At 45.7% G+C, this 25,740-nt stretch overlaps 1 protein-coding gene and 1 non-coding gene across 4 annotated transcripts in view; one reads left to right on the top strand and one right to left on the bottom strand.

Annotated features, from left to right (window-relative positions):
• STRIP2 (striatin interacting protein 2) overlaps positions 1–21,236 on the bottom strand; it is a 61,637-nt gene extending 40,401 nt beyond the window's left edge. Inside the window, exons 1-12 of one of the 3 annotated variants that reach the window (XM_004608267.2) lie at positions 21,043–21,236; positions 14,615–14,684; positions 11,419–11,493; positions 9,943–10,077; positions 7,734–7,854; positions 6,889–6,957; positions 6,584–6,690; positions 5,244–5,371; positions 3,478–3,684; positions 2,028–2,263; positions 1,572–1,637; positions 272–335 (exon numbers count right to left, since the gene is read on the bottom strand). In XM_004608267.2, coding sequence (XP_004608324.2) covers positions 272–335; positions 1,572–1,637; positions 2,028–2,263; positions 3,478–3,684; positions 5,244–5,371; positions 6,584–6,690; positions 6,889–6,957; positions 7,734–7,854; positions 9,943–10,077; positions 11,419–11,493; positions 14,615–14,684; positions 21,043–21,192 — 1,428 coding nt within the window. In that variant the 5' untranslated portion in view covers positions 21,193–21,236. The remainder of the gene's footprint in view (positions 1–271; positions 336–1,571; positions 1,638–2,027; positions 2,264–3,477; positions 3,685–5,243; positions 5,372–6,583; positions 6,691–6,888; positions 6,958–7,733; positions 7,855–9,942; positions 10,078–11,418; positions 11,494–14,614; positions 14,685–21,042) is intronic. The other 2 variants (XM_055139770.1, XM_055139773.1) reach the window with 2 other exon arrangements.
• Positions 5,546–5,649, top strand: LOC129401370 (U6 spliceosomal RNA). Its single transcript, XR_008628296.1, has one exon. It is a non-coding gene; the product is annotated as a U6 spliceosomal RNA (small nuclear RNA).
• Positions 21,237–25,740: the final 4,504 nt, after the last annotated feature.

The raw sequence follows: 25,740 nt of genomic DNA, 5'->3' as shown, positions 1-25,740 counted from the left end.
GAAAGAAAGAAAGAAAGAAAGAAAGAAAGAAAAAGAAAAAAAGAAAGAAAGAAGGAAAAAAAGAACTCTTTATCCAGTTAAATGTAGGAAACTGGGTAAGTGGCATGCAAGCAGATACTGTCCTCTTTGGTCAAACTGCCTGCAGTGGAAATGTAGAGTAACAGCCTCAGCATGTTTCTGGTTGAAGAGTCATACCCAGCACCCAGAACCCTAGTAATCCAACTTGCCTTGACAGCTACATGCATGGAGACCGAGAGCCCACCCTGTTCACCTGCTTTAGGGTCTTTACACTCTCGTGGATAGGCCTGGGTAATCCAACCAAGGTATCCGTGTCCCTGTGAAATGCCAAAGCAAAGCAGATCAGAAGCTTCATAAGAAGAGAGAGCTATCAGTGGCTCCTGGAATCACATGGACTACATCACTTTCAGCCTCTGGTCTTCCTCTGCAAGCTTCCAAACCTCCCATCATTGCCTCAGGACACAAAAAGAACAATGCCATACCTGGCATTTTCAATATTCTCCCCAAATTAGAAAATTTTGGGGTGGAGGCCTCCCAAGAGTGCTCAGGGAGTCTAGGTATCACTATTGGCTATACTTGGCCCAATTGTGAGGACCTGGAGGTTCAAAGTTCAGTCTGGTGATGCAGTGCTGCTCAGGCCCTATGGTGTTGAATTTGGAGGGGGGCATGTGGTTGTTAGGGATTGAATTCAGGGGCTCTTCATGCAAGTCATTTGCTCTAACTGCTTGAGCTATCACTCTGCTTCCTGAAAATTAGTTTAGTTTTGGTCTTTCTGGTCACAGCTGGCTGTGCTCAGGGCTTACTCCTATCTCTGCAGACAGGGATCACTCCTCGTGGGGATCAGGGGACCTGATGGTGATACCAGGGATAGAACCTGGACAAGTCATGTACAAGGCAAGCTGTACTATCACTCTGGCCTCTAAAAATTAGTACTTCTGTATTCTTTTGGGGTCTTTGTCCAAAAATGGTAGGTTACTACTTAAAAGGGCACACAGCCCAAAGACAGATTTGATAGTGATGAAACCTCTCGGTTTTTGTAGAGGCAATGGGGAGGACTGGTGAGGGGAGAATTAGATCTGCTGGACCCGTTGTGATCACATCTTCTACACAGAATTCTAGCCCACCATGCATGAAGGACCCCTAAGAACCATGTAAGCCAATTACATGAGGAAACTAAAATTTATAAGGTAAACCCATGACTTACTGCTATAGGTCTTATACATCTAGTTAGGGACATTAAAGCTCAGGAAACTGAGAGGGAAAAAATCCTTTGAAAGATCTCAAGGATGATTTCTCACTTTCTCTCTCCCTCCTTCACACTCCCTCCCTGCTCTCTGCCTTTTCCCCCTATCTCACATAATCACCTACTCCCTCGGTTTTCTCACCCTTTTCATTCTTAAAAAAAAAAAAAGGAATAAAATATCCCCATGTTGTTACTGGAAGTTGCTGATGGCCTAACAGTTCTACCAGGCCACATTTACCATTCCAACCCTCCTGCTCTGCAGGCCTCTAAGGCCCACTCTGTGACCAGCCCAGACCATCTGGCTACTTACTGCCCCAGAGTGAATCCAATGAACTTGTTTCTGCTGATCTCCAAGAAGTGTTCAATGTCCTTCTGTCTGAGAGGATAGTAGAGAGGTAAATTTCAGAGGAAGGAAGAGATACAAACTTTATGAGTGAGAAACTTTCTGGGCTATCACACCTCTAGTCAGGACTGGAGCAACAGGGAAAACTGCAGCCAGCAGCAGACATTTCAAACCCAGTTCTGACTTCCAGCTGAATTTATTTTATGTATTTATTAGTTTGGGGGCTAAGTCTGGCAGTTCCTAGAGTCCACTTGTGGCTCAGTGCTCAGAGGCTACCCCTTGTGGTGCATGTGCTCTCATTTGTTCAGTATCTCTCTGACTCCCAGCCCAGTTTACTAGACTGGAATACACAGTGCACTGAAGCACCTGGGCTGCAAGTGAGTGAACCCCAAAGCTCAAGCTCCCTGGTACTACAAAACCTACCTGACCTTTGGAGCCCAGGGCAGGCCTTTGGGAAAGGCCACCCGCTCAGCAGAAAGGGGACCCTGTGACTGCGGAGGGGGCACTAGTGGGTCCTGCTCCAGCAGGTCTAACTCTCCATCCAAGGTTCGTTCTCCATCACCAGCGGACTCCTCTTCCTCCTCTGCGGCTGGTTCCTCTGCCTTAAAGAGGTCTCTTTCATTGTAGATATCCAGGCTGTCCTGCTTAGTGAGGAGTTGCTGGAGGGGAGAGAAGGTATACAGAGATCGCACCCTATGCACCGTGGTCTGTGGCCACCCACTTCCCCAGGGGTAGCTAGACTTCAGGAATCATGGGGTAACAACCCAACTCTTGTGACAGTTATCCCCTCCCCCACTTCAACCCTTAGGTACAATCCCAAGACAATCAGTTCTCAGGCAGCAAGTCACTGGCCAGAGAACAAAGCAGAACTAAGCCCAAAGTCATAGTTATTTAGCTTTAGAAAGCAATAGTGCCTTTTCTTTTAACCAGTACTTTCCTTCCTAATTATGCTCTGCTTAGGTGAACATCTAATTAGTGTGCCTTCTATGAGCATACACCAGCTGGCAGACTGAGGAAGAGGAGGACAGAAGCTGACTGCTAAGACAGAGAGAAGCCAGTTTGGAATTTTCAATCTTGTAGCAGAAAGGAAAAAAAAACTGGACAGAAATAGGCCAAAAAGTTAACAGTGACTGCCTCTGGTTGTCAAGCTTGTGGGTGAGTTTTTTTCTTCCTTCTTCACATTTTTATATTTGTTCCAAATTTTCTACAGTGAGTAAGCATTACTTTATACAGAAAAAAAAAGGTTTAAAAAAACCAAATTGCAGATGCTATAGATGAGATTACTGAGTGTGACTGTTCGGTTTCATCTTAGATGGGAAAAGCAGGTAGACCAGACAGGTGAGTCGGGGGGTGTCTGTTGGAAGCTCAGATCAACTTGTCATTCTGACCTTTCCTGAGATACAATCTATACTTAGAACTTTAAGCAGTCATCTTGTAAAGTCAGTCTCTGGTTCTAGAACCATAGAGGACCATAGCTGGCTCAGGGCAAGGCTTTTTAGCTGCCAAGAAAATGATAAAGTGCCTTACCCCCAGGTACGTAGTCTTGCTGGGAGCCCAATTTGGGTGTCCCAGATCTCTACTCATAAAACTGTTCTGTAACTAGTGGGTAGGACACCAGGGAATTCCAGGTGCTGAGTCTAAGCCAGTGGCCTCTGAATAAGAGATGGCTGTAGGATGTGTATTAGTGTTATATCATGCCAGCCAGGAGCTCAAGGCTGGGAGATCTAGATTCCTCTAAGGCCTCAGGCTGGTCTTTCAGGGCTGACTAAGGGAAGTATGAGCTGCTCAATTATTATCCTGCCTACCACATACAGATTAGCTTGGAATCTCAATCAGTCAGTCTCAAAACTCCATGGTATACTTCAGTTCATACCCTTCGAGAACCACGGCGGCCTCGAAGCTTGGAGGGTGGTGGTGGTGCCAGTTGAGATTCCCCAAGGTCAAGTGTGTAAGAAGGTGGGGAGGCGGCTCGCATGCTCTTCACCACCTGGATACTGTCCTCAGCCAGAGGAGGCAGGCCTAGTTCTTCCCGTTTCTTCACTTTGAGAGCCTGCAGATGCTCGAAACCCCCAAGGGTAAACTAAGGGGCAGAGAAGAGAGAGAACGAGAGGGAAGTCAGGAACACACGGATGGAGAGGAAGAACCACAGCCTCTAATGCCCTCAGACTCCCTTCTATTAGGGAATAAGGAAAGAAGGGGCAAAGGTGAACATTATCCCCAGCTTGTGGAGCTCAGGGTCATTACTTAGTAACCTAGCACTAGCAACATCAGTAGAAGTAAGGAAAGGGACTCCTGAAATTCTCCACTGAAAATCAGAAAACTGGGTATCCTGTTTTGTTGAGGGCCATACCTGATGGTGCTCAGGGAACCATGTGGTGCGGGGAATCAAAGCTGGGTCCCCTGCATGAAAAAAACTACTGAACTATCTCTCCAGATGTGGATCTCCCTTTTTAAGGAACATATTCAGATGCTACAAACTTCTCATCTTCATTTTCCTTGGTAATTGATGGTGTGTCTCCCTAGAAGGCCTACCCTGGAGGAGATATTTTTACCTTGTGTAGTGGGAACCAGAGATGAAGGATCGGGTTGAATATAAGGAACAGAGCTGCAACCATACATTTAGGAGGACTTCATTTTATCTTTAATTTTTATTTTAAAAATTGAGATCCTGGGGCTGGAGCGATAGCACAGCAGGTAGGGTGTTTGCCTTGCACGCGGCCAACCTGGGTTCAAATCCCAGCATCCCATATGGTCCCCTGAGCACCGCCAGGAGTAATTCCTGAGTGCAGAGCCAGGAATAACCCCTGTGCATCGCCAGGTGTGACCCAAAAAGCTAAAAAAGAATTGAGATCCTGTGGTTTATAATACTATAAATAATAGTTTCTTAAGCAAATAATTTCAACACCACATTCATCACCAGTGTGTGCACCTCCCTCCTCCAAAGGACCCCAATGCTCTCCCTTCCAACACCTCCTCAAATTTAATTGTGTTGATCAGTTCTCCCTTATGTTGCCTTTGACTCTTTATTGCTACTTCACTATGTATCTTTAAGTCCCACATATGAATGAGGTGATTCTTTAGCTATCCCTTTCCTTATGACTGATTTCACTCAATGTGATATTCCCTAGCTCCATTCATGTTGCAGCAAATTGCATGATTTTGTTCTTTCTTGGAGCTGCATATTATTCTAAATACTGCATAAATGTTTGTCTAAATACCTGCATAGTATGTCTAAGTACCACAACTTCTTGATCCATTCATTTGTAGTTGCAAATTGTCTTATTTTTCTGGATAGGGAAAGGGTATAATTCCCCATTTTAAAGCTAGAGAAATTGAGGCACAGAGAGTTTCTTGAGGTTGATCAGTATCAGCAGATGGTAGGTCTCACTACTCAGCAGTGCTCTTTCTGCGATGTCAGCTCTCAGTGTGAGGTGCAGCGAGATTCTCATCAATTCAATAGAAGCAGATAACTTGCTCTGACCTGGAATCTCTGCCTTCTCTAGGACCTCCTTGTTGTTAAGTTAACTGCTGCCTTATTCCTCTGCCCAGCTCCACACTCTTAGAATCAGACTAGAAAAAACTGAAATAGCAGAGGGCACCGCTGACCTGAGAAGGGAGTGGGAAGAACCAGTTACTCACCATGACCACTTTCCAGAGAAGAAGGAGAACTTTCTTTATGGGGAAGTGGGGGGCCAGGCCACTGCAGAACTTTGTTACCATGGAGAAGAGAAGAAGGGCAAAAGGCTCCTCATGATGCATAGAGAAACCTGGGGGTATGGAGAGAGGCAAGCAAGTAAGGAAGTGGTAACTGAAGGCCTACCCTGGTAACCCCAATTCTGAACACACTGAGAAAGGTACTTTTTTTCCCTTGTAGAACTGAGTGCTCAGCCCAAAGAAGGAGATGGAGGGGCCAAAGAGATAGGACAGGAGTTAAGACATTTGTGTTTGCTTTGGAAGTACATATACTAAAATTGGAACAATACAGAGATCAGCATGGCCCCTGAACAAGAATGACATGAAAATTCATAAAGTGTTCCATATTTAAAAAAATAAAAAGACATTTGCCTCGCATGTAGCTGATGCTGATGTGGCCCCAAAATACCACCCTCTCTCCGCAATACAAAGAGATATAAAGAAGTCCCAAAGGGAAGTCTCTCAAGGGGAGAAAGAGAGTCCATAGAGATTAAATGGAGTAGCCCAAACTTGGGAGTAGGTGGCAGTCTAGAAGTACCATTAATAAACATTATGCTTTCTGGCTAAAGAACCCAGACCTTACTTTCTCACATCAATGACTGTCTGATATATCCTATAGAGCTTTATACCTGTCTGGTGAAAACATCAAATTGCATTTGAACAGAGTTTTTCTCTGTTTTTATGGTGATTCAAGTCATTTTTTGTTTGTATTTGGGGGGTGGAGGGGTTGGAGACATATAGGGTAGTGCTCAGGGACTAGTTCTGGCTCTGTACTCAGAAGTGACCCCTAGAGGTGTTTGGGGGACATATCTGGTGCTGGGATCAAAAAGGTCTGTTGCATGCAAGACAAGTGATGGAATGAGAGAGGGATGTTGACTCCCACATATAGCAAGAAAAACTAAAGCATAGAAAAGACACATGACTGTGATATCAGAGACAGGGAACAACTGAGTCAGTGCTTAGTGCTTGAGATTCATAATATCAGACTTCTAAACAAGAGGATGTGAATTTTCTTTTGATATTTGGACCACACCTGGAGGTGCTTAGAGGTTACTCCCAGTGTGTGCTTAGGGAACCATGGTACTAGAGATTGAACTCAGGCCTCCTGCATACAAGCAAACAAGCATGCGTTCAGCCTTTTGAGCTATGTCTCTGGTACTAAGGATGTAAATTTTTAAAAGGATAAAAGGAGAGGGGAGGCTGACTGCTCCCTGGAAACAGCTACTATATTACTCTCCTCTATCAGAGAGGAAGCACCCCAGCTCCATTTAAGTGCCACCTCTTACTCAGCTCAGTGCGGAAGGTCTCCCGGGCTGTCCTCCATGTGCAGGAATCAGTCTCTCGCTCCAGGCGAATATTTTCCACCATGAGGTACATGACACTCAGCAGTACCCTGGAGTTATAGAAGAGGTCATAAAGGGTTCCAAGGGAGCTCCCAGTATAGCCATGGACTTCATTCTGAGACAGTTTCTGTAGGAGCCCGACCCAGGAGAATGAACAACTTCCAGTGGTCTGGGGAGCACTGTGAACTGGGGAAATGATGGACCAGTGCTACCCAACCTGTTCCATGCCCATGGACAGCCCCACTTACCGGAGCTCTGTGCTATCAGCAATGGAGATGGCCGGCTTCCGAACAGCACTACTACAAGCCTGGCTGTTGCTGCCATGGGGGAAGAAGGAGAGATGGAGAACCCACAAGGCCTCAACCAGTGTTCCTTCTTATCAAACACACAAACATGAGTACTTGCCATTTCCTGTCTCCATAGCTACTGAAGAAATTAGTCAAAGGTAAAAGAGCCTATAGAACCCTGCTGTCTTGGTAAATCCTGACTGGTGGGGGCAGGTAATAATGTGGTAATAATGTGGGATCCTTTTGTAGATATGGTTTTACATCCTCACTATGCCTAGTACTGTGTGGGACATAAAATAGATGCTAAAAAACACTTTACCAATAATATACTGCTCTCAATTAACCTTGGTTATAGACAGGAGATAAATTAAGGGGTCAAAATAGTGGCAGCTGCAGACAAGTTCACTTATAGTCATGAGGCACAACTATGGTAATTAGTCCTGTGCCTTTGGGGCCATGTTCTATGATAGAATAATTCCCCTTTTAGATTCAAGATTTAGGCTGAGTTGGGGAGGTGTCTGAATAAAAAGAGAACCTGTCCATGTTAGGCCCCGAAGACTGGGATTGAAGCTCTATCTAAGTGGGGCAGGCACTCCTGATGAACCCAATCTCAGTGAGGGAGACAGAATCATAGAAAGCACAGTTGGATGGATAGAAACTGCTAATAGCTCCGGTTTGAGTTGAGAACAGATTCAGCTCCTTACTGAATCCTCACTAAGGTCTCATAGTGAGAGGACCAGCACGGGGCATGAGGTACATGGAAGGAAAACAATTTTCTAGGCCAGCCCTCCCCTTAGGCTTCTCACTCGATTTCCATGTGGAGTAGCTCCAGGAAGGCCGAGAAGGTTCCCATCTGATAGAGCAGGAAGCAGTTGTACCTGGACCAGTGCAGCACATCAACCTCTGAATCACATTCCCCAAAAGTGCCTAAATGACCAGACAGCACCATAAGGATTGAGGAAGAAGAGGTATATTAGTTCTTTCTACCCTACCACATGGTCTTCTTTTGATGTTTTGTTTTGTTTTGGGGCCACAACCATCTATGCTCAGGGCTTACTTCTGGCTCTGGCAGACTCATGGTACCATATGGGGTGCCAGGAATGGAACCCAAGTTGGTTGTGTGCAAGCAAGTGCCCTACTCAGTGTACTAATTATTCTATCCCCTTGCCCTTATTGTTTTTGTTTTTGGGCCACACTCAGCAATGTTTAGGGGTTGTTCCTGGTTCTGCACTTAGGGATTACACCTGGCAGTGTTTGAGGATGGAATGCTAGGGATTGAACTTGGGTTGGTGTGTGTAAGGCAAGTAACCTACCCACTGTACTAGCTCTCTGGCCTCCTACTCCATAATTTTAATACTACCTCCTACCATCCTAATCCAACATTTGGACTGACAAAGGTAGGGAAAGGGTCCTCCAGAGATTCCTGGAATGAGTTGGGGGAAAGGCAAGGAATAACTAGGTTAGCTTCAATGCACTCATCAATGGCCTCTTAAGTCTGAGCTCTCTGAGAGGATACAGAAGTAAGGAATCAAGTACAAGATGGTTATTTTAGATATGATCCCAGGAACCATTGGTAGAGAAGTGGGAAAATGAGATAGGGAAAATAAGATGGTCAAGAGCTCGATCCTAGATGCCGGGACTCTGGGAAAGAGCATAAAACCGGACTCAGAATCAACCCACTCGAGGGGAATGAGGCAGTTGAGCCATTTATCCACCTGCTCCAGTCAGTAGTGATGAGAGCTGCTGGGTGACCAGTACATAATGACCCTGGTACTTCCAGGTAGCCCTATAGGCTGCAGCGAAAGTCCATAGGGAAAACTGCAAAGGTAGTTGCTGTTGGGAGTTGGCCAGAGTTCCAGGTCAAGAGAAATGGGTTGGTTGGCACTGCAACAGTCTTCCTTTAACCCAAAGTCCACCCTCTTTCCTCTTCATTATGATTTTTATAAATTACATTGACTGGATCTCCTGATGTGTTTGGAGAGCTCAGGGGCCACTCCCAGAAATACTCAGCATGGCTATGCAGGTCTGATGGGCTCGATGTTGCTGGGAGCTACCAGGGCCTCACTGGTGGTGCTTGGAGGACCACATGGTACTATGGACTAAACTCCGATCCTGGATGCCAGGAGTGCAGACTCCATACCTTTGAACTCCAGACCAGAGCTCCTGACCGCCCTATCCTCAATTACTTTCTTTTACATGTTTCTAACTCCCAATAAATTGGTTCTGACAATAGTTATTTTAATGATCTCGGGACTTATTTTTGCTGTTCTTTCCTTTTCTAACACATGGCTAGTAGATCTCTTCTGGGAAGCTTTCCCTTAGTAATCTCTGAGTTCTGATAATTACCCACAGCCTGCATTCCTGATAAGCTGCTGTGAAGCCCCTATATACCAATAAGAAATAATTCAGAGTATCTTGTGTGCATCTGAGGTCTCCATGCTGTGACCAGGCTGCAGCTGATAAAAGAAGCACCCATGCTTAGCTGGTCCTACATTGTTAGCTTGGGTACACTAACCTGCTAACCGTGGCATACAGGATAATACTGCACTGTCACGTGCACTGTCGTCCCATTGTTCATCGATTTGCTTGAGTGGGCACCAGTAACGTCTCCGTTGTGAGACTTGTGTTACTGATTTTGGTATATCAAATATGCCATGGGTAGCTTGCCAGGCTCTGCTGTGAAGGCAGAATACTCTCAGTAGCTTGCTGGGCTCTCCAAGAGGGACAGAGGAATTAAACCCGGGTCGGCCGCGTGCAAGGCAAACTCCATACCCGCTGCGCCATGCCTTGGGCTGGGCTGGCATACAGGACAGTCCCAGATAAAGGAAAAAGCCGTCTCAGAGAAGTCCTGACATAACTGGTGAGATAAAAGCTGTTTCAGGGATTACATCTTCCTTCTAAGCAGCAGGTCACTCCTAGCACATAGGTGGCTGCCTGAGAGGTAGGGACTTGCTTTCCCAGTGTGGTTGGCCTCCTGCTATGTCTCTAGTCTCCACTGCTCTCCCATCACCTCACCTTGGGCTAGATAGAGAACGGCACGGGCCATCTTCAGTCGCCTTTCTCTACTGATCACCTCCAGCCGGTCGAGGAGTCCCATCACGTAGGCCTTCTGAGCATCCTCCTCCAACTCCAGCCATTCCTTGCCCTGCACTAGGAAGAGAAGATCGGAGATATCTAGGGTCAATTGTTGTCACCGCTTCCTGGAAAGTCTCCTGAGAGTACACCCCTCTAGCAGGACAGTCCGCAACAACTTCACTTCAAAAGTGGTCCTAGTTTAGCTGAGACTAGGTGGCAAGAGCAAAGGACTTCAGGTTCCGACCTGACTCCACATTGCACCTTATCTTCTTCCATATCTCTTCTGTTCTCTACATGCAGCCTACACTCGATGTACTCTGCCTATCCCCTAGAGTTCTCTGGTCTCTACAAAGTTAACTATTTCTCCCTAGAGGTACAAAGTGACCTCTATCCCATTCTCTTTTTTTTTTAAATTTTTATTTTATCACCATGTGGAAAGTTACAAAGTTCTCAGGTTTATGTCTCAGTTATACAATATTCAAACACCATCCCTTCACCAGTGCCCATATTCCACCACCAAAATCCCCAGTATACCCCCCCGCCCCCACCCCCGCCCCCAACTGTATAACTGATGAATTTCACTTTATCCCATTCTTATAGGGAACAAAAAATTCTGTCCTGCAGATGCTCCAGCCAGAGGCTCTATCTCCCAATATATCTTTTTACTTCTCTTATGATACTGTCTCTTGGCCTTAGCCAGTGTTCTGATGCATATCCCTCCCCTCTGCTACTGCACTGTTAGCTCTTTGAAGCTTCTGGAAACCCACTTTCATTCCTACCCTCCATGTGTCACAGAGTATTTGCTATACATCTATTAAACTGAAAACAGAATTACCACCGACCAAGTAAGGAAAAGGTCTCAGAAGCTCAAAGTATCAGTACATGAAGTTACTATTAAATGATACTGAGAGGAAGGCAGGGGTTGAGCAGTAAGTCAAGGGCTGGGCTAGGCATGGCACAGCCCTTTCTCACAATCCCCTGTTCCCTTGCTATATGAGAGAAAGGGATTCATGATCTTCTGTTTCTCTTGCTTCCATTCCAGTTTCTCTACTTGAGGTATAAGAAACTCTGTATTCTATACACAAGCATTGATGGAGGAGTTATACAGGTATGGAGATGATGATGATGGATTACACTGCTTTACAAAAGCTCTTTCTAGATTAGACTGGAAAATCATGAAGGAATAAGGCAGGTCTACAGAAATAAAAATCGACAATCGGGGCTGGAGCGATAGCACAGCGGGTAGGGCATTTGCCTTGCACGCGGCCGACCCGGGTTCGATCCCTGGCATCCCATATGGTCTCCCAAGCACCGCCAGGAGTAATTCCTGAGTGCAAAGCCAGGAGTAACCCCTGAGCATCGCTGGGTGTGACCCAAAAAGCAAAAAATAAATAAATAAATAAAATCGACAATCACCTTGAGTCCTAAAATCTTCTTCAAAGCACCTCCTGTTAGTGGTGAATTCCAGGTTCTCCGTGTAGCTATACAACTCTGTGGTAAGAAAGATAGGACAGTCAGACATTCAGCAGGCTCTTAGAGAAGGGGCCCAGTGTGGAGAGGGTAGCATGAAAGAGCTAAGGTTTCCAACACATTCCTGTGTCTGATTCGATCCAGAGCCAGCTTCCTCCCTTTTAAGAGCAGTTAAAAATAGCCACTTGTGTCCCTGGGTGATTAAACTATCAAACCTGTCCCCCTCTTGCCAGCTGGCTGCTATAGCGAAAAAAGGCAGCCATTGACATCTGATGAGGGCCAGGAGGGCTGAAGTAGAGAGGTTTTGATGTCATTATTCCTGTTTCCTAGGGCGACAATCCTGTCTGTCAACTTACTCTGGGGCTATCCTGTCTCTAGGGAAGAGGAAGATAGTACAACTCCTGAAGTTTAGAGGCAGGATCCTAGTGTTATTTACAGGGCCAGGGCATTAACTGGAGAGTAGATATTAGATTGCTACTCAGCGTTGGAGCCAGTTCATTCTTTCTCTGCTGAGTTTCCTCGAAGGGTATAGAAATTTAAGTTCCTGCCCACGGCCACCCAGGGGACTCAACAGCAAACTACATAGACAGCAGCTATGACTGCCAAACGGCTGCTATGCCCAGAAAAATATAACTTCATGACAGCAACTTCTCAATACAAACTCAGAGAGCTTATGAGATAATACCCTTCCCTACATACACAAACCATATTATACCAATATGCTTATCTTTAAAAGGATGAAGAACTTAAGCAAAGAAGTTAATAGTTTATAGATCAGATATCCTTGAGACATATGTTCCTCAACTGTGACCTTGCTAGAAATTTATTTAGGTGAACAACCAATTCACAAAGCAAGAGAAATTCCCTTATTAAGCCAGCTAACTGAGAGTCTAGAAACTCCTAGTCTGGAAGCCAAGGCTTTTGAGTTCCAGAATCCTAGACTACAAAAAAGCAAATCTCACCTCTGAATATTCAATTCTTTAGTCATGAGGTTGGAGAGATAATGCAGCATGTAGGGCATTTACCTTTCAAGCTGATGATTTGGGTTTGATCCCTGGCACCTCATATGGTCCCCTGTGCCCTGCCAGGAGTGATCTCTGAGGACAGAGACCTGAGTACAGTCATATATGATCCAAAACCCAAAATGAAATAAATTTAAAAATAAATTTTAATCTGAGATTGGAAAGCTGTCCCATTGGAAAAAACTGGGGTGATAACATTTGATAACATTTGCTTTTAAGTTATTGTCAACTCATACATATTAATTCCTTAAGCAGATAAGAAAATGCAAAGGCATTTTGCCCTGGATCATAAGTATCCATCAGAATTAAGAATTGAGAACTATGAGAATGTCAGTTTCAAAAGCCTCTGTGTCTGCAATGTTCAGAGATGTCTCTTGCTAATTCAATTTTAATAAAACTACTTTTAAATTACAAATGAAAAAGTTTCATCCAAGCAGTAATCACACTGTTTATGTTACTACTTCTTTCCCCTCTTGATAGTATTTTTTGGGGTGGGGAGCACACCCGGTGGTGCTCAGGGTCGGGGGTCACTGTGGTGCTGGGAATCAAAGCTGGGGCTCCTGCAAGTATAATACGTGTTCTAGTTCTCTGAGTCATCTTTTCTGGTCCTCAACATTATGTTTCAAATATTTATGATACTGAAGCAAACTAATATAGGTCAGCTATTTTAATGTAGCATACTACATTGACATACTACTACAGTTTATCTATTCCTCTCAATTGTTTTTGATTTTTCACAATGGGCAAAATAAACATCTTTGTATAAGTTTTCTTTTCTTACTCTCTCCTGTTTTTCTTTTATTAAAACTTTTTAATGTTTTAGTGTACATGTTTTCTTATGCCCAAGTGTTTCCATAGTGTGCACATCTCTAGAACTGCTGGCTCATGATACATTGCTTGGCTTTGCTAGCTATAATGAAATTGTTTCAGTTCTATACTCTGCTCCCCCATGCCTGGCAGAGTATGATAGTATTCATTTTTTTGTACCCTCTCCAACCTCAGGTTTTTACATTTTTAAGTCAAATGAATGTGTGATAGTATTTTACTACTTTAATTTGCTTTCTACCATTTACTAATGTACTTGATTATCTTTTCATATATTTACTGACCATATGGTTTTCTACTCTTAGAATTACTGATCCTATTATTTAACCACATCTCTTCCTCTCTTTTGCTCTCCCCCTCTTTCACTCGCCCCCCCTTTTCTCTCCCCCTTCCTCCTCCTCCTCTCTCCCTCCCCCTACATATACTCATACTCTGCTTCTGGTTATAATCCTTTGATGGATATTAAACTTAGCTCTCTATTTCTGTCACTCACCAGAAAATTTATTCCCTGTGCTTATTCACAAGATATTCTTTTAAAAATGCGTGTCTCCTTTGTCTGAAAAAGCATGTCTCAAAGTGCCTCTTCCATGTGACAGAATATTTAACTTTCACACCATCTCCATCCAAAGCTCATTTATTAATAACTGGCATTCATAGCACGTGTAATGTGGTATCCCTTAATGTGAGGAGGTCACATTATCCAGCTAAAAATCCAGACCAACAAAAGTTGCTCAGCACTGGAAGAATGAGACCTTTAACTAGCACTCAATCTGGGCAGAGCTCCACTCTGATGATCGGTGCAGGTGACATGTCCAACCTTTCTAACTGCCCTGGTGTCACAGATGTTTTCCTCAGACACTGTTGAGATTTTAATAAGGCCAGGCATATTGGGAAGGGTGGAATTATATAAGAGAGAGGTGAAATAAGAAAAAGAAGGAGAAGGCAGCAGAAAGAAGAGGGCCTGTGAAGATAGGGGTTGACAGGAAGAGATAAGGAAGTCAGAACTGGGGAGAAGGCGGAGAGAAAACAGACTTGAGGGTGCACCCAAAGTTACTTAAGAAGGGTAAGCAGAAAAGAGTGACTGAATGGAAGAATGGAGAAGATCATATTCAAGAGGAATTCAAAGAAGGTTGGGAAAGCGAAGAGATATTTACCATTGGAGAGTGAGGACAGGAGAGAATGTGGAGGACAGGCTTTGTTCAGTACAACTCAAGAACAAACAGCTGCCAGAGAGCCTCTCAGGCCCCTGCATTCTCCTCCCAGCCATGTTTCCATCCCTTGTAGCCCCCTCATACCTGATAACTCTGCTGCGTGCCCATCTGCATCTCCATATTCAAATTCCAGAGTGGGGCAATCCACAGAGCCCTGTAAGGAGGAAATTTTTGTGGTAACTTGGGCAAAGGGGTTGACAAAGGGAGACTATGTCCTCATTTTATCTCCCTCTCTTGGAGGACAAGCTTAGATTGGAGAGGTGGCATAGAGTTGACCTTTTGCCCAAGAGGTCGTCAAGCCAAAATTTGAGGCTCAGTGCAAAGAGGGACTGAAGATTCCTATAATCAGAAACTCTGGGTGAAGTGCCAGAATGGTGGACAAATGTGGAAACTACACTCTGCCCATATCTAATCTACATAAACACAGGCCAGCAGTGAGGCTGGAGGATCTCTAGAAAACTGAGACAAAAACAAAACAAGAATTGAATTCTACTTTAGCTCTGCCATTAACCCATGGTATGATTTGGACAAATTTCATTTATGGTTCAAAGTCCCTGGCCTTTAGTTCTAATGTTCTACAAATTGAGAATGGTCAAACAAAGCAGCTCTCCTACTCTAAATTAAAGTGAAAGTTAGATTTCCTATGTTATACATATATGTTAGCAATCCTACTAGAAAAAAAATTAGTATATAAATTTGAAACTGGAGATCAAGCAGAAAGCTTCAGACATGCAAAGCACACAACCAATAACTGGATTACATTCCTGGGTTTCTAGAAAATTTTTTGCTTTTTTGTTTTTGGGTCACCTACCCAGTGATGCTCAGGGGTTACTCCTGGCTCTGCACTTAGGAATTACTCCTGGCGGTGATCGGGGACCATATGAGATCTTGGGGGTTGAACTCAGGCTAGCCATGTGCAAGGCGAGTGCCCAAATAGCTGTACTATTTGTCCAGCCCCTAGAAAAGTATTTTTACTATAATCACACCTTCCCCAATGTTTTTAGTACCTTGAAGTGTTTTGTATAAGAACATATTTATGGGCTGGAGTAATAGCACAGTGGATAGGGCATTTGTCTTGCATGCAGCTGACCCGGGTTCGATTCCTCCATCCCTCTTGGAGAGCCTGGCAAGCGACTAAGAGTATCACGCCCGCATGGCAGAGCCTGGCAAGCTACTCATGATGTATTTGATATGCTAAAAACAGTAATAATGAGTCTCACAATAAAGACGTTACTGGTGCCCACTCGAGCAAATCAAATCAATGAACGAGATGACAGTGCTACAGTGCTACATATTTACACATATACAGTTAAAAATACTTAAATTTAAGTGATCACATAGTATGTGACCTTTGAGCAACCTCTCTATGCCTCAGTGTATATAAAATAATACTTGGATGAAAGGAGGGGGAGATAGGTCAAAGGACTGGAGCACATGCTTTGCATGCAGGAACTCTAGCACCAAATGGTCTCCAGAGCACTGCCTGGAGTAGATCCCTGAATATTGCACCAGAAGAAGCCCCTTGAATATCTCCTGGTGTGGTCTAAAGTTATTTCTGGTCTTTGTCCTAGGTTCCTGACACAGAGCTCTTAAACTCCTTGGAATTTTAAGTGACAGGGTGTCTGTTATTCACAAAAAGTCCCTGTCAACCATACTTGAGTTTATGCTAATGAGATGACTCAAAGTGAGCCTTTAGAGACTCAAAATACAAGTCCTTAAAGATTTCAGAGGGGTTTGCCCATATTCAGAGAAGTGGGAGACTGAGTCTTGTGACCTAGCCAATGATTTAATCAACCATGCTGGGTTCATATGAAAAGATGTGAATGGAGATGGTTCAAAGGCCTGGAGTGCATGTTTTGCATGCAGGAGCCCTGGTTCAATACTTGGCATCACATGATCCCCTGAGCACTGCCAGATGTGTCCCCAAAAGCAAACAAAAAAGAGATTTTGGCAACCCTATGTGAAGAATGATCCTGGAAAGAACATGGAAGTTCTACATCATACCCCTACACCTCATATCATGCCTCTCTTCACTTGTCTAAGCTGTGTCCTTTATAATGCTTTAACCATAGTGCTTTTCTGAGTTCCGTGAGCCATTCTAGCAAATTATCAAATATCATAACCCCTAAATTTGTGGTTAGTCAGGTAGGGACTAATTAAAACTGGCATATTTAGTGAGGGCAGTTTTGGGGACTGAGCACCTAATTTGTGTTATCTGAACTGACTACATGTAGTTAGAAATGAAAGGTTTAGGAATTGTTGAAAAATTATGACTATCTGTAAAACTGGGATAATTCACAGGGTCACTATAATGACTAAGTATAGGAAAGGCATTTAACATAGTGTTCAGTACTTGGTAGGAGTATATAGATTATTTTACAGAATTTTACTCTACTTAAAATTCACTATTATAAGTGTATTTTCCTCTATAATAAAGTGATATGATTGCCACTTTAAACAACTAGGTGGTTTATTTAATCAATTTGCTCTATTTAAACATTTAAGTTGGTTTTAATTTTCTTTTATATGCAAAAATCTGTAATAAACATAAAATTTTGCAAATTTAGAATATTTCCTGCAGATAAGTCTTATAAAGGAATTAATAATGAAACCAAATGAATATTTGTATGGTTCTTTTTTTGTGGGGGGGGGTCACACCCAGTGATGCACAGGGGTCACTCCTGGCTCTGCACTCAGAAATTATTACCTTTATTATTATTATTATTACCATTACCCTTATGGTCATATGGGATGCTGGGAATTGAACCTGGGTCATCCGCGTGCAAGGCAAACACCCTACCCGCTGTCGCTCCAGCCCCCTGTATGGTTCTTTGTATATGATTCGTTTTTTTCTACACACTGCCAACAAAGCAAATTATGTGGACTACATTATATCCTGATACACATGTACACATACAACTGAATATAAGTTTAACATAATAACATGATTGCTATATTGAATGCACTTTTTCCTGGTATTTTATTCTTAAAAATGTTGATTCTAATTCATAAATTACCCACTGTAAAAAAATGAAGTTTTATTTTTTTTATTTTTTATTTTATTTTTTTTTGCTTTTTGGGTCACACCCAGCGATGCCCAGGGGTTACTCCTGGCTTTGCACTCAGGAATTACTCCTGGCGGTGCTTGGGGGACCATATGGGATGCCGGGGATCGAACCCGGGTTGGCCGTGTGCAAGGCAAACGCCCTACCCGGTGTGCTATCACTCCGGCCCCCCAAAAAATGAAGTTTTAAATTGTGTGCATCCTTGAATTTTGGCTTTCGCCTATCACGCGGCCGACCCGAGTTCGATTCCTCTGCCCCTTTTGGAGAGCCTGGCAAGCTACCGAGAGTATTGAGCCTGAAAGGCAGAGCCTGGCAAGCTACCCGTGTGTATTGGATATGCCAAAAACAGTAACAAAAAGTCTCTCAAGGAGAGACGTTACTGGTGCCCGCTCGAACAAATCGATGAGCAATGGGATGACAGTGATACAGTGATATTTTCTAAAAACCTCACTAACAATATTCTGGATTTTTCTTATTTTGCCCCAAATGGCAGAGCCTGGCAAGCTACCCATGGCGTATTCGATATGCCAAAAACAGTAACAACAAGTCTCACAATGGAGACTTAACTGTTGCCCGCTGGAGCAAATCGATGAACAACAGATGACAGTGCTGATAGTGCTGACAGTGCCCCAAACCAGTTAAAGTTTTGTCAAGGACTCTGGGAACCAATAAATAAGGTTTAGCTGAGAGAGACTTGAGAAGACTCTTTTGGTTAAGAATATTTTATTAGCAAATAATTATTCTTTAGCTTTCTTTTCTTCTTTTTTTTCTTGGGGGGCCCACATCAGGCAGTACTGAGGGATTTACTCCTGGTGGGACTGAGAACCATATGGGGTACCAGGAAATGAACCCATTTCAGCCTCGTACCCATTTCAGCTGCGTGCTGGGCAAGCCCCTACCTGCTGTACTCTCCTTTCCACCCATCTAGATTCCTTTTTAGGTTGGGAAATTCACACACTAAACCTTTTCAAGAGGATGGCCAACTTGGCCCTATAAATGTGATGGATGAGAGGGCTCTCTTGTATTGTGTCAACAGGAATTCTCTAGAAGCCTGGAGAGAAAATAAAACTATCTCTCTGAGAACTGTCTTCCCCAGGAAACAAAAAGGAAGACATGAAAAGGAAGCAAATGGTTCTCGAGTCTGGCACCCGGGTGTGTGGAGACAGGGGAGCTGAATTAGATGAAGGCAACTTTCCTGCTGCAGAGGAAGGTGAGGAAAGCTAATCCTCCAGCCAGCCTTTTGGCAGGCAATGAGCCCAGAGAGAATCTCTGCAGTTGTTCATCTCCCAGCATGAAAAGTACAGCTGCAGACAATCAGGAGGTAAGCTGCAACACAGCTCTGGGTCTCTTGGCACTAAACTCCCTGGTAAAAGTGAAGTACTAACAACAGAGCTTCCTTCTTTTTACCTGAAGGAAGATTCAATAAGTGAAGAAAAGACCTCCTACATGAGGAGACCCATAAAGCACAGCATTCTGAAGTTACTGTATTCACTTCATTAATGTTTGCCTCTCCACCTCCGTTGAAATATAAGCTCTACAGCAGGGGCAAAGACCTTGTCTTGTTTGTGGCTGAATCTCTAACACCTAAAACTGCACTGAACACAGAGAAGATTCGATAGTTCAATTAATGAATGACTCACCACCAGCCTTTAAAAACTGAACAGGAACAATGTCTCAGGTGGGAGGAGGGGTAAGTGGGGGAAAACAGAGGCACTGAGGGGTGAGAGAGGGATGGTTTGGTAGATAGAACTCTCATCGAGCAAAGCAAGAAGACTGAATTCTGCCTCTGTTAGAGTGTGACTAGAGGACAGTCCTTCACTTTATTCATTTCTCACTTTGAAAAAAGGGATGTACAGCTGGGGAGATGGTTCAAAGTGCTGGAGGACATGCAGTGCATGCAGGAGGCCTGGGCTCAATCCCTGCAACTTATAGTTCCCCAGCACTACTGGGAGTGATGCAAAAGGACTGAGCCATGAATAGTCCCCAAGCACCACCAGGTATGGCTCAAAACAAACATTAAAAACAGAAATGCAGCTCAGGGCTGTGGCTCAGGGAAAGAATACATGCTTTGCATGTAGAAAATCTGGGTTCAGTCACAGGAATGATGCATTCCTATTTACCCTTATTGAAATGAAAAGAGTACATGAAACCCCTTTGGAAATGGTGCAATGCCACTCAAATAGCAAAACTTGCTCAAGCCCTGGCTTCTCCTACCAGTTCTGCCACTTAATGATGAAGATGATGGTCGAAAAGGGAGGGCTGAGAACTGCCTGCCCCAAACCGTTTTATACCTGATGATCTCATTTTGCCTTTATCACAACCTTCCCAGCTAAGTAGCCGTTAACCTCATTTTACAGATAAATCGGAGCTTCGAGAGGTTTGGTGATTTGCCAAAAGTCACACGGGCAATGGTGGTAGGGCCGGGATTCCAACGCGGGTTCCCTGCAATCACCGCTGCTCCGCAGGTTTGACCTCCGGTAAGTTACTTGTCTCTTTGACGTCTACGAACGAATTCAAGGCAGTTGAGTGTCCACGGACTTTTCCACGTCAATTTTCTTGTGGTCTTACTCTCCTTCTTGATGGACACTGGGTGGGCTGCAGGTAGGTGTGTTGGGGCAGGGTGTGTTGGGGCAGGGTGTGTGTGTGTGTGTGTGTGTGTGTGTGTGTGTGTTATCCCCTTTGGGACCTCAGGATGTGTGTGTGTGTGTGTGTGTGTGTTATCCCCTTTGGGACCTCAGGATGTGTGTGTGTGTGTGTGTGTGTGTGTGTGTGTGTGTGTGTGTGTGTGTGTGATCCCCTTTGGGACCTCCGGATTTCTTTGCAGAAGAGAAAATAAAAACAAAACCTCCTCTCTGGGGGTTGGGATCCCTGGCCAGTCTCTGTCCACACCCCACTCCGGTACTGCCCCTGCTTCCTCCGCGTCTCCTTAGCCCTGACAGGGAGGGGTCCCGTGGCGGAGGAGGGCACCCTCCCTCTGGCAAAAGTAGGGCGGTCGCTTCCGAGAGGCTCCGGGGACCCTGGAGCGGGATGGCGGTGTGTGTGTGGGGGGGCGGCTGCCCTGCGCCGACCCCCCCTCCCCCGTTTACTGCGGCTGAGCTCGGGCCTCCCCGCTCTCGGGCCGGCCGCTGGTATCCCCCGACCCCCGTGTTGGCGGGTACGATCCCCGCAACACGCACAACCTCTCGGGGCCGCGGCGAGGAAGTGGGGGGCAGACCAGCCAAGTCTCGGCGCTCTCCACCTCGCGCCACCTCAGCGCGGCGCCCCTGAGGGGCGGCCCGAGGGTGGGACCCCCGAGCAGAGGCAGAAGCCAGAGTCCTGACGGAGTGCGAGGGGTGGGCCTCGAGGGCACCGGGCACCGGGGAGGGGGACGAGATCGGACCCCCCCCATCTCCCGCCGCCCGCCGCCCGGCGTCTCCCGGCGCCAACCTGGCTGTCTGGGCGCCTCACCTCCGACTCCCGCCGCTGGTTTCGGAACGCGTCCCTGCCCTTGGGCTTCCCTTTGCCGTTGCCGTTGCCGTTGCCGTTGCCGTTGCCATTCCCGTTGCCGTTGCCGTTGGCCGGCGGGCTGGCGGCCCCGGGCGACGCGGGCTCGTCCATGCCGCGGCAGTCGGCGACTCTCCTCAGCAGCCGGCCGCTCTCACTGCCCGGGGCGACCCCGCCGCCGCGCGCCGCGCGCCAGGCCACGCCCCCGCCGCTTCTATTGGCTGCCGTTACTCCCCGAAGCCCCGCCCCGATACGCGATTGGCTGTGCGGTGCCTCGGCGAGGGATTTAGGGAGAGGTGGGGGCTCATTCAAGGGCTCCCCCCCTTCCCATTTCCCCCTTATTCCTGCGGCACTGCTGGTGGCCCGAGACTCCTGGGCCGGCTGACTGACTCCTCCGCCCCAGTTCTGGGCCTTGAGCTCTTTGCTTCTCACTCGACATCTCTCAGGACTCAGCCCCTTTTCCAAAGAGCGATCTTGTGTGTGTGTGGGGGGAGCTCTAGTCTCCGCCTCCTGCCCCATCTGCAGTCTCGGTATCCCCGTTCCAGACGGCTCCATCACCTCAGCCCGGCTCCTGCATTCCTCCCAAATCTTTCTCGCGTCCCGGACGCGGGTTGGCACCGTCGGGTGGCCGAGACCCTCTCTGGGAGCGGAGATCTATGGGGAGAACCCACGCCGGCCGAAGGCTGGAACTGGGTGAAGGGTGGCGTGGGGCGCTTTTTCTTCCCTGACATTGCTTCAGGGTTGTCTTTCTCTGAGCAAGTAGGGTGTCTTCCTCAAGGTGTGCGAGCAAGCTCCCACTCCTGGTCCCAGGTGCTTTTTTGAAGAGTCTTGCTTGAAGACTGTTGTACCCCGGGCAAGGAGCTGTGCAGTGACTTGACTACAATGAGTTGACAGTGACTCTCGACAGCTTGGTTAGAAGCTGCAGGTGCAGGCTGAGAGAATGAGGGGAACCAAAGGTGCGGGGCTGGGACAGATTCCCAAATTGTTCAGCCTGGCACCAAGCACTTTTCATGTCTCCTCTCTCCGACCCTCTTTTCACCAAGCCCACTTTCCTGTTGTGGGAAACCCGGACGCCCAGATTCATAACTCCTTGCAATTCCCAAGGAATCACTTAACTCATCCTGGACACTTGGAATATATGTTATCTTTTCTTGAGGTAGTGGTGGCGGCACACGACACTGTTCTTTCCTTGGCTAATTTCATTTTTGTTTGTTTGGGGGCCACATCTGGTGATGCTCAGGGGTTAGTTCTAGCTCTGCACTCAGGAATCACTCCTGGTGGTGCTGGGGGCATGGGAATGTGGGGGAACATATGGGATGCCAGGGGTGGAATCCAGGTTTGTCACGTTCAAGGCAAATGCTCTACTCTCTGTACTATCCTCTGGGTCCATTTCTTGGCTAATTTCTAGTCTTCCATTAGTCACAACCTCCTCTAGAAAATTTTCCTTTTGGTTCTCCCCAATATATTCAGGCCATGTTGGGGTCAGTCAGATGTGGTCAGTTCCCAAATCCTATTTTCCCACTCAATTCCAAAGCAAGGGACCCAAAGGAATTACTCCCACTTTCTATCTTAGGAACAACTGTTCCCATTCTTCACCCTCATGTTTTTTTCTCTGCTAATCAATAGGTGACAGATCACAGGCAAGACAGTGAGTATTCATCAAAGCATTCTGAGTTTCTTATCCATACTTCTCCCCTAAATCTCCATAAGGTTCCCACATTTTTTCCCCCCATTCTCAGCACCCACCAAAGAAATCTGTATATAACTCTTTAGGAATAGTTTCAAAGTTCTTTCTTTAAAAAGTGTTTTTATTTTTTTGTTTTGCATTTTTGGTCATACCCTACAATGTTTAGGGTTGTTCCTGGCTCTGCACTCAGGAATTGCTTCTGGTGGTGTTCAGGACCATATGGGATGCCAAGGACTGAACCCAGGTAGGCTGCATGCAAGGCAAACACACTGCTTGCTGTACTATCGTTCCGATCTTAGTTTTGTTCCTTTTTTTTTTTTTTTTTTTTGCTTTTTGGGTCACACCCGGCGATGCACAGGGGTTACTCCTGGCTCTGCACTCAAGAATTACTCCTGGCCGTGCTCGGGGGACCATATGGGATGCTGGGAATCAAACCTGGTTGGACTCGTGCAAGGCAAACGTACTACCCGCTGTGCTATGACTCCAGCCTTGGCTTTGTTCATTTTTATAAGCCTCATTTATATATGTTTAACACAGAGCTCCTGTACTATTGACTATTCTGTGTCTTGTAAGATGTTCAGCAAAACCAGCAGCCTCTCACCAGACGCTTCTTTCCCTCAATTATGCCAATCTCAAAATGCCCCCAGATACTGTAAAATGTCCTCTACAGGGCACAATCTTCTGTGGCTGAGTTGGTTAAACAGAATTAAACTGATATGAACTTCCAAGAATTCATTTGGGCTCAAGGCCCAAACTAATTTTTGGGGGAATTTTTTTAAGGGCATAATTTGTGAAATTCTTAAAGATTCACACTCTGCTTAAAAATTCACAGCCCACGCCTCTCTCCTCACTGTTTCAGTGTGGCAAACCTGCCACAGCAGAGCCCACTGATGCTTCTTAATAAAAGAATTAATTATCCTCCCCTCCCTCTTCCCAAATACTTCTCCTCCTAAGGAAGTCAGAGTTCTAGGACTGACAGGCCCAGAACTTTCTATTCCCTTTCGTGAGCTTAGTCAATCAGCAGAATTCTCAACAGAGCTGACAGACTGAAATAGATTTTGAGTTTTTTTTTTCCTTTTCCAGCCTGTTCCTAGAACAGAGGGGGGAGAGAATCAGTTGGGAGTAGAAGTGAGGGTAGTTCTCTGGTACCTTCTGACCTCTGTAAAGTCAAATGCTTGAGCCGAGAGTTCTATCTGACTTCACTTATTGGAGAAGAGGTTTGAAAACGGGGTGCTCTGAAGATTGCAAAGAATCACCATGAGGAGAGGCTTCAGAGCATTATTTTCCTTCACTAGAAGGGGATCCAGGAGAAAAATCAGACATCTCTGCTATACAGGCCCAGACTTTCAGAGCTTGTCATTAGGAGGATATCTAGAAACAACTCCTGGAGAAGGTACAAGATAGCAGATTGTCTAAAAATTTAGCAACTATAGGCCATGGGGTTTGCACACACTTTTTTCTCCCAGTTTGCCAACCAAATGACAGCCTTGAATACCACTGACCACAGGAACCCAGACATGCACCTGGTAGCTAATTAGAGGCTGATCTACAAGTCTTTCTTACCAATAGAGCTGTAAAGTTAATATATATAGCGGTGTGAGGAACCAAACACAGTCCTCACACATCCATTGCTGAGCTTTGTCCGTGGGCTCCTTTATGTGCAGTGAATGTTTTCAGGAGTCATCCAGCATGCATTCCTGCCCATTGAACTATCTGGCCCCAGAGCTGTTAATATTACTTTTAAATCTATACTAACACTTTCCCTTGTCCCCAAATTCTCTCTTTTTTTTTTTTTGCTTTTTGGGTCACAGCTAGCGATGCACAGGGGTTACTCCCGGCTCTTCACTCAGGAATCACCCCTGGCCGTGCTCAGGGGACCATATGGGATGCTGGGATTTGAACCCGGGTCGGCCGCGTGCAAGGCAAACGCCCTACCCGGTGCTATCTCTCCAGCCCCTGTCCCCAAATTCTTGTATACTGAGCCTACTGGAGGATAGTTGGAGGTATAATTAGGTTTCAATAGAAGAGCCATTTCTCTCATATAAGGGTTCTGCTTTACTTTTGTAGTGCCAGGGATTGAAACCAGGGCTCACATATCTGAGCCATATCCCCATCCTAAACAGCCACCCCAAAAAAGATGCCTTTGACCTAAAACATTTTAAAATAATCTGGAAAAATACCTTAAGATACCTAGGATAATCAAGCACTTGGGATAATGCAGTAGAATAGAATCCTTTCCTTTCCTCACGAAGGAATGGTTTGGGTGTAATGAGGCCACAGGGCTCTAGACTGAGAATAGATATTGATGTTTATGTAGTACCTAGTGTGTGCCTGGTCTTGAAGAGCATTTTCTGGGTGTATGCGTGTGGAAGAATCCTCAAGAGTCTAAACAGCTAGGGATCATACCTGGAGCTCCGGCATGAAAAACATTTACTCTGGTCCTTTAAGCTCTCTCCCAATCCTCAAATCACATTTTAATTTTTATGCTTTTTGGGTCACATCTGGCAATGCACTGGGGTTACTCCTGGCTCTGCACTCAGAAATCTCTCCTGGCGGTGGTCGGGGGACCATATGGGATGCTGGGGAATTGAACCCGGGTTGGCCGCATGCAAGGCAAATGCCCTACTCACTGTACCACCTATCACTCCAGCCTTCAAATCACATTTTTAAAAGGATTGTGTGTTCATGTGTGTATGTGTATGTGTGTGTGTGTGTGTGTGTTGGGGGGCACATATAGTGGTTCTCAGGGCTTACTCCTGGCTCTGCACTCAGGGATTACTCTTGGTGTTGCTCAGGGGACCACAGGCTGCCAGGATTGAACCTGGAAGGACCACATGTAAGGCTAGTACCCTATCAGTTGTACTATCTCTTTGGCCCTAAGGTTTTAAAAAAGTTGGGCCACACATTGCGGTATTTGGGAGCCACCAGGACCATATCCCAGCAGTGTTCGGGGTGCCTTGCAGAGTTGGGGAGCT

This window comes from Sorex araneus, chromosome 1 (assembly GCF_027595985.1).
Source record: "Sorex araneus isolate mSorAra2 chromosome 1, mSorAra2.pri, whole genome shotgun sequence".
NCBI lineage: Eukaryota > Metazoa > Chordata > Mammalia > Eulipotyphla > Soricidae > Sorex > Sorex araneus.
The sequence above is the reverse complement of the archived record's forward strand: the minus strand, read 5'-3'. Positions and strand labels throughout refer to the sequence as shown.